Genomic DNA, 9,342 nt, shown 5'->3' on the forward strand with positions numbered 1-9,342 from the left:
ACTTGTTTACTCTACCATTACTCCTTGTAAAAACATATTACACTATTGGGGCTCTTGGTGTTCCTTTTTGTCTCACAAATGGCATTGTGGATATAAAGCAACAAGCCCAAGGTAATACCAAATCAAAGAGATTGAAAGGCTGCCCATCAAGGGTAAATATTCAGTGTCATGGGTTTATCTAAAGTGTACTCGACTGCTGCAGAACAGAAAGAACAGCAGAGCTCTCAAGAAACAAAGCACCAGTGCTGTGATCAGACCCAAGTGCGAGCAGCCTGGTCCATTGCTATCACAATACTGGTAAATAGGCTTTTGTTCCCTTACTGTTTATTCTGAAAAATATTTTACAAGAAGGTGTGTTTGTGTGGGTTTCCAAAAGTTTCTGTGTTTGTGTAGGTAACCTATAGATCCCAGCCACAAATATTGTGTGAGGTAAATATGCTCCAACCCATATACAAGAGGTGGATAACTGTAACAGAAAACAAAGACAGCTATGTTGGTGTCGAATGAGCCAGTTGCATGAAAAGTATTACAGAGGTCTGATATTCAGTATATTGATGTGGGAGTTTTTCATGCAACAGTAAAGCTGGCTACAGACGCAAAGATTCGATCGTACGAATCAACGCACGATCGGACTTTCCCATCTCCCGACCTGCCACTCGACCAAACGACCGATCTCCGTCGGCCAAAAAATGTCGGGACTCTCCACACACGGTCCGAATATCGTACGGATCCTCGATTAGTACGATCGGATCTTTGCGTCTATGGCCAGCTTAAGTAGCTGTCCACCTGTCAGTGCTGAACAGCAGAGGCAACACAAATCATGCTCACCTGCCTCAAACATGAGCAAACTGCACTGGAAAAAAAGAAACAGGGGACCCATGTTGATCTATGTGAGTCAGTCTCAATAAAAACTGAATATCACGAGCTTCAAAATCCTGCACAAAATTCTCTTAAAAGAGAACTAAACCCACTTAGCAAACATAGGACCCCTACACAGACCACCTCCTGTGCCATCACAACATTGACCCCTAAAACTTCTTTAGTTCTCTATTAAAGGAGAAGGAAAGGCATTTTTACTTAGGGGTGCCAAAAGTTAGTGATTGTATCTACTTACCTGACACCCTGGGCCAGTGCATCTACCAGGAAAAAAATGCACAGGTCCGGGGGTTATTCCAGCAAGCACCACGAAGTGATCGTCTTCCTGCTTCTTCTTTCTTTAGCCAGCGTTTTCGTTGCAGTTCGGCTTTTTCACTCTTCTGCGCATGTGCAGCCGCGAGAAGAAAGAAGAAGCAGGAAGAGGAACACTCTGTGGTACTCACTGGTATAACCCCGGGCCGGTGCAGTTTTCTGCGGATAGGAGCACCGGCTTGGGGATTCAGGTAAGTAAATACAATCACTTGGGGGTGCCTAACTTTTGGCACCCCCAAGTATAATATGACTTTCCTTCTCCTTTAAAAGGATTGTTCACCTTCCAAACACATGTTCCAGTTCAGTTGTTATGTCTGTTCACCCAACAATATTATTATTTACCATTTTGTTTCCAAAATTGAAGTTTAAAGTTTCCTGTCTCTGGAGTTTCAGACTGGCAGCTGTGTAATCTGAACTGTTACAATTTGCTACATGACTTGATACATTTGTCGGCAGTATCTGTTGAGTATTAACAATGACTGTATTAATTGTAACAGCTGCCCTTTGTGAAACTCGGGAACTCTGCTTAGAAAGTATAAAGCTAAAAAAAATGTATCAAATAATGTATCAATTTAGAACTGTTTACATAAGAAGATAAAAAATGAAACTTTTAACTTCAAGAACAAGGTCACAAATAGAAAATAGAAGGATGCCTTCAGCCCACAATGTCTGTTGGCAGTAGTTAAACATGGTGGTGGATTCGGAATGGTACAGGCAGCCACAGCAAAGGGGCTCTTAGGTCTGGTCTACGATGTTCCAGAGCTCAAGCAGAAAGGTGGATATATGTGGCAAGTGTACTTACTTCTTTCCACTTCAGCTGTTTGATGCTCATCTTTAGGGCTTCTAATGATGTCTTGGCTTTGGAGCTGTCCACAATCACCTGCCTCTAATTACCCCTTGCCTCTGTTTTCTTTTGCCCCGATTTTAATTTCCTGCTGTGGGGGTCCCCAGCTTGGTGATCTTGTCACTTTGCTCTCAGCAACTCTGCGTTCTGACTTTCTACGGGTGGTAGGTGGGCAACTTGTTCCTCGACTGGCAGACAACCTGTTATAGGCATGTTTAGCTTTCAGGCCCTCCCTCTCCAATGACCCCTCTCTTCTCTTATTAAACATTGTGTTGTGCAGGGTTTTGCGCTGCCCTGATGCCAACCAGGGTCCTGATCTTACAGAAATGCTGCATACGGCCTCCTGTGTCCCACTGTGCTTGTTCCCTAAATGCCCACACCCCTTACACTCAGCTGCCCTCCCTACCACCCCAGTTCCTGATTTCAGTGTCTCATGCCCTACTTTAAGGGTCCTTAGCTGAGCTGCCTTAGCTGTCACACACTGTCCTGGTCCTTCCTCTGTCTCCCTAATCTTCTCCTGCCCTATCCCTTTATGGTGGAGCCCAGACACCCTCAACGCAAGGACACTAATGTCAATGTCATACAACAGTGTTTCTTTGCCTCCATAGAAACCCATGTGGAGTAACAGCCGATCCAAGCAGAATTGCACCAAGATACTCCTTGCATTTAGTGCACTCACAGTCACCATATCAGCCTCTGGGCATCAGATCTTGGCATGTAAAGTGAAGATATGCATTTTCACACCAAACATCACTCTGTATGGTGATGCAGTGCACATAATTCATGGAACACATGGGAGCAGATCAATGGCTGTTACTGTACAGGGGGCGTAAGTGCCCTGTGTGACATTAGCCTAAGGGCACAGAAGTGCCTACCTCACTCCTTATTTTAAACACACTTGTGTCCAAGGTCTGGCAGTACTCTGCACCTCATGTCATCTAAAAAAATCCAGTACGAGGTACAGACTGGGGATGCAAGGAATCCAGGATTTGGTTTGGGATTTGGCCAAGATTCTACCTTTTTCAGCAGCATTCTGCCAAATTGAATATGAATCCAAAAAATCAGGAGACTTTTCGCACACAAACGTAAAAAAAAGTAAATTTTTATATGCCGATGCAGAGCACAGTTCTCTTACCCCCTCATTTTCCTGATTTAAATATCCAAATTAGGGCTTGGTTCACAAGGGAGTCAGCCGAATACTAAAATAGTGTATTTACTGCATCGCTAGTATAGACACAAGGCAGCCCTGTCCTTACCACCTGCTATAGGGTAAGGACTCCCATAAGGCACATACAGTGGTGTGAAAAACTATTTGCCCCCTTCCTGATTTCTTATTCTTTTGCATGTTTGTCACACTTAAACGTTTCTGCTCATCAAAAACCGTTAACTATTAGTCAAAGATAACATAATTGAACACAAAATGCAGTTTTTAAATGAAGGTTTACGTTATTAAGGGAGAAAAAAAACTCCAAATCTACATGGGCCTGTGTGAAAAAGTGATTGCCCCCCTTGTTAAAAAATAACTTAACTGTGGTTTTTCACACCTGAGTTCAATTTCAAAGGTTATAAAGCCATTTCTAAAGTTTTGGGACTCCAGCGAACCACAGTGAGAGCCATTATCCACAAATGGCAAAAACACGGAACAGTGGTGAACCTTCCCAGGAGTGGCCGGCCGACCAAAATTACCCCAAGAGCGCAGAGACAACTCATCCGAGAGGCCACAAAAGACCCCAGGACAACATCTAAAGAACTGCAGGCCTCACTTGCCTCAATTAAGCTGAAGCGATCTTGGGTGCTGCAGCAGGACAATGACCCAAAACACACCAGCAAATCCACCTCTTAATGGCTGAAGAAAAACAAAATGAAGACTTTGGAGTGGCCTAGTCAAAGTCCTGACCTGAATCCTATTGAGATGTTGTGGCATGACCTTAAAAAGGCGGTTCATGCTAGAAAACCCTCAAATAAAGCTGAATTACAACAATTCTGCAAAGATGAGTGGGCCAAAATTCCTCCAGAGCGCTGTAAAAGAATCGTTGCAAGTTATCGCAAACGCTTGATTGCAGTTATTGCTGCTAAGGGTGGCCCAACCAGTTATTAGGTTCAGGGGGCAATTACTTTTTCACACAGGTTTGGATTTCTTTTCTCCCTAAATAATAAAAACCCTCATTTAAAAACTGCATTTTGTGTTTACTTGTGTTATCTTTGACTAATAGTTAAATGTGTTTGATGATCAGAAACATTTTGTGTGACAAACATGCAAAAGAATAAGAAATCAGGAAGGGGGCAAATAGTTTTTCACACCACTGTATCTGTCCTGCCCCCTAACTTTTGCATCATTAAGGGGAGCAGGTAGGGAGCAGATTGCATATGTGCTTCCCTAGCCCACCCCTCACAAATACAGAACTGCAGAACAGAGGCAGGCTTTATTCACAGGGTGAAGACAGGTCTCTGTGTTTTGTCTTTGAAAGCAGAACTCTGCAGCTATTCTTAAAAAAAAAAAACATGGCGAATCACCCCATACAGTTTGCACCTTGCCCTGCATGTAGGAAATTTGCCCTATAATCTACCACTTCCTCTATAAAATAGTCATTTTGAAAACTCAATATAACATTATTAATGAAAGCACAGAATGACCAGAGGCACTCTAATAGCCCAACACACTATTGTCAAAAGGGGGAATATTATTCCCTTTGTAGCTAGTATACACCCAAACTGGAAGGACCAACGCAAATAAAATGTAGACTGAGCTTGAGTTTTATTCATTTAGCTTCTGTTGGAACAGAAAGGAAATGTGATACATTCTCACTGTTCCTTAGTTCAGAGAATGTATTAGCACCCATAGTCAAGTGAGCAAGTTTACAGCCATTGACTGCCGTAATAACTCACGCACACGTGCCATGTGAAGTTTGAATATAGTGTGAGTTATAAAGGACTGATTTATGGCCCTCTTGTATTGTTACTCAAATGGATACATCAAGTATTTGCCAAGTACCTGCCAAAGTTCAAAGTCAACTGTGATGAGCAAGTGCCAAGCACAAATGGCATTGTGGCTATAAAGCAACAAGCCCAAGGTTAATATCAAATCAAAGAGATTGAAAGGATGACCGCCAAGGGTAAATATTCAGTGGCATGGATACCATTTATATAAATTGTACTTGACTGTTGCAGAACAGAAAGAACAGCAGAGCTCTCAAGAAACAAAGCACCAGTGCTGTGATCAGTACGAGCAGCCTGGTCCATTGCTATCACAATAAATAGGCTTTTGCTCCCTTACTGTTTATTCTGAAAAATATTTAACAAGAATGTGTGTTTGTGTGGGTTTCCAAGAGTTTCTGTATAGATAGCCTATGGATCCCAGCCACAATCCACAAATATTGTGGGAGGTAAATATGCTCCAACCCATATACAAAAGGTGGATAACTGTAACAGAAAACAAAGACAGCTATGTTGGTGACTAATGTGCCAGTTGCATGAAAAGTATTACAGAGGTCTGATATTCAATACATTGATGTGGGAGTTTTTCAAGCAACAGTAAGTAGCTGTCCACCTGTCAGTGCTGAACAGCAGAGGCAACACAAATCATGCTCATCTGACTCAAACATAAGCAAATTGCATCGGGAAAAAAAGAAACAGGGGACCCATGATGATCTATGTGAGTCAGTCTCAATAAAAACTGAATATCATGAGCTTCAAAAAGCTGCACAGAATTCTCTTAAAAGAGAACTAAACCCACTTAGCCAACATAGGACCCCTACACACCACCTCTCCTGTGCCATCACAACATTGCCCCCTAAAACAGCCTTCCTCTATCAATCTGTCTAACAAAGAGTTGAAGATTGGGGTTGGTGGCCTCCAAATTCAGATACTTCACTTCCACTCCCTGGCACTGAACACCAAAAAGACGCATCTAGTGCTTGTTTAGTTCTCTATTAAAGGAGAAGGAAAGGCATTTTTATTGGGGGTGCCAAAAGTTAGTGATTGTATCTACTTTATAGAAAAAGGGGGGTTGTGGGAGCACTCAAAAGGCTAAGTTAAAGTATATTTAAGTATAATGGAAGTGCTACTTTTTAATGCACATTCCCACAACCCCCCTTTTTGTATATTGTATTGTATTGTAGCCAGTGTTTTTGTTGCAGTTCGGCTTTTTCGCTCTTCTGAGCAGGTACAGCTGTGAGAAGAAAGAAACAGGTACAGGAACGCTCCGTGGTGCTCAATGGAATAACCCCCAGTCTGTGCAGTTTTCTGCAGGTCTTGGGTTTCAGGTAAGTAAATACAATCACTTGGGGGTGCCTAACTTTTGATACCCCCCACGTATAACATGCCTTTCCTTTAAAAGGATTGTTCACCTTCCAAACACATTTTCCAGTTCAGTTGTTATGTCTGTTCACCCAATAATATTTTTATTTATAATTTTTCTTTCCAAAATTGAAGTTTAAAGTTTCCCGTTTCCTGTCGCTTGTGTTTCAGACTGGCAGCTCCGTAATCTGAACTGTAACAATTTGCTACATGACTTGATCCATTTGTCAGCAGAATCTTTGAAGTTTAACAATGACTGTATCAATTGTAACAGCTGCCCTTTGTGAAACTCTGGAACTCTGCTTAGAAGGCATAAAGCTAAAAAAAAAAAATGCATGAAATAATGTATCAATTTAGAACTGTTTACATAAGAAGATGAAAATTTAAACTCTAAAACTTCAAGAACAAGGTCATAAATAGAAAATAGAAGGATGCCTTCAGCCCACAATGTCTGTTGGCAGTAGTTAAACATGGTGGTGGATTTGGAATGGTACAGGCAGCCAGAGCAAAAGGGGCTCTGATCTACCATGTTCCAGAGCTCAAGCAGAAAGGTGGATATATGTGGCAAGTGTACTTACTTCTTTCCACTTCAGCTGTTTGATGCTCATCTTTAGGGCTTCTAAGGATGTCTTGGCTTTGGAGCTGTCCACCGTCACCTGCCTCTTATTACCCCTTGCCTCTGTTTTCTTTTGCCCAATTTTCATTTCCTGCTGTTGGGGTCCCCGGCTTGGTTATCTTGTCGCTTTGCTCTCAGCAACTCTGTGTTCGGACTTTCTACGGGTGGTAGGTGGGCACCTTGTTCCTCGACTGGCAGACAACCTGTTATAGGCATGTTTAGCTTTCAGGCCCTCCCTCTCCAATGACCCCTCTCTTCTCTTATTAAACGTTGTGTTGCGCAGGGTTTTGTGCCGCCCTGATGCCAACCAGGGTCCTGATCTTACAGAAATGCTGCATACGGCCTCCTGTGTCCCACTGTGCTTGTTCCCTAAATGCCCACAGCCCTTACACTCAGCTGCCCTCCCTACCACCCTAGTTCCTGATTTCAGTGTCTCATGCCCTACTTTAGGGGGGCTTAGCTGAGCTGCCTTAACTGTCAGACACTGTCCTGGTCCTTCCTCTGTCTCCCTAATCCTTTCCTGCCCTATCCCTTTATGGTGGAGCCCAGTAGTTACATCAAATGCTGTCCCTTTTAGACTTAACCCAATTGTCTGCCCTGCTATGTCCCTACATGGTGCCTTTGGCTTCAGCCTTTCATCCATTGTTACTGTCAGCTCAATGCTTCCTACTGGATCATCACCTGCTGCCTGCAATGCCCTTTCTTCTCTTTTCCCACATGACACCCCTGGGTCTGGCCCTCGCCCTCCTTGCCTTACATCATCCGTATCTCCCAGATCTGCCCCTTCTTGTCTTCCCTCTTCTGCATCTCTATGATCTGCCCCCTCTTGTCTTACCCCATCTACATCTCTATGATCTGCCCCTTCTTGTCTTACCCCATCTACTTCTCTATGATCTGCACCTTCTTGTCTTACCCCTTCCGAACCCCCTTCTCGCATTCTCCCACATGTCACCGCCAGATCAGCGCCTACTTGTACCAGCTCACCAATCAGCTCCCGTTCTGCTTCTCCTCCTAAACAGTCTCCCACCCCATTCCCTGACATTTCTACCCTCCTCCTCCTCCTCCTCCTCCCGGACAATAACTTTCTCAGGGGGTTCTCCCAGGATGCCCTGGGCAGCACCTGGTTCAATTACCTGCAGCTCATTCTAGCCCCGCCCCTCTCACACGCGATATTGTTTGGATCTGGTTGACAGCGCAACGAATGGCAAGCGGCGAGGGACAAATCAGCGAGGGCGTTCCATAAGAATTCTTATGTGATTTCTTCCCATGCATTGGATAACATTGCTCTTTTCAGCTGCAGGGCTTCACATACCCGGTCTGTACGGTCCACCTCTTAACCTTACAATCGCTTTCTTTCTCGGCAAGTAGTTGTATTTTGTAAGCTCCGGATCATCAGCAACCAGACTGCTGAAATTGCCAACTGTAGAGCTGCTGAATAAAGAGCTAAATAACTCAAAATAATAAAAAATGAAAACCAATTGCAGATTGTCTCAGAAAACGACTCTGTACATCATATTAACAGTTAATTTAAAGGTAAACAACCCCTTTAAGGAACAAAAGACTTCTACATTTGTAATTGGGTTCATTTAAAGGCTCAGTGCAGATGGATTAAGGGTTTTGTGCAAGAAATTTGCATTGAACCAACAAAATCCAATACTCTTTGCTGTAGATCTATTAGGGATATCACTGCAAAAACATTACATTTGCTAACGTCACCTGATCTGGCTCCTCTGAGCTTAATACAGTGTTTATAATGCCTTTTTTGCAAAGCTCTGTATACAGTGGTAATAATAATCTTACTGGCATGTCTGATGTTAATGCAGTGTTCATTATCCAACTGGAGATCTGTACAGTGTGCATAGCAACAGGTGAATTACATATTTCAATGCCAAATAATCAGGATGGTGGGGGGAAAAAGCAAAATTAGCCTTAGCCTCCACTCACTGGCTCATTGGCTTGCAGCAGCTCCTATTCTGCCTGTCTTAAGAATGCCTGATACAGCCTAGAAGCTACACTCAGCAACTGCCTGTCCTCCCCTAGTAGCACTGAGATGCCCTTCTGTCAGGCCTTGTGGAGCAGGAGGCAGTCCATGAGGACAAGGTCTGGACTGACCCAATATGTGATTATCTATGGCATCTTACAGCAGTCTCCTATCAGTCCTTGTGCAGCACAAGACAGTCCACCTCTGCCAAACACCAACTGCTTGCCCTCCTCCAACCCTGTACCTAAACATGCTCACCTGTATCAGATCTTGTGCTTCATGAAAAAGCCCAAGTGATGGGTCAATTTTGACCCGTTTTGCTTGACCAAAAATTCACCAAACGTACTGAAGTTGATGGGCAATTTTGTTTGCAACTTTTTCCAAACTGTATCACTTTATTATTTTTTTTTACTATAC

The 9,342-nt window shown here is 43.3% G+C and overlaps 1 protein-coding gene across 1 annotated transcript in view; it reads right to left on the reverse strand.

The window, feature by feature from the left end:
• The window catches only part of LOC108699921 (tubulin polyglutamylase TTLL11), a 97,601-nt gene extending 89,458 nt beyond the window's left edge, over positions 1-8,143 (reverse strand). Inside the window, 1 exon segment of the mRNA XM_018232610.2 lies at positions 6,907-8,143. Coding sequence (XP_018088099.2) covers positions 6,907-7,986 — 1,080 coding nt within the window. The 5' untranslated portion in view covers positions 7,987-8,143.
• Between the last annotated feature and the right edge of the window lie 1,199 nt (positions 8,144-9,342).

The sequence above is a fragment of the Xenopus laevis genome, chromosome 8S, assembly GCF_017654675.1.
Source record: "Xenopus laevis strain J_2021 chromosome 8S, Xenopus_laevis_v10.1, whole genome shotgun sequence".
NCBI lineage: Eukaryota > Metazoa > Chordata > Amphibia > Anura > Pipidae > Xenopus > Xenopus laevis.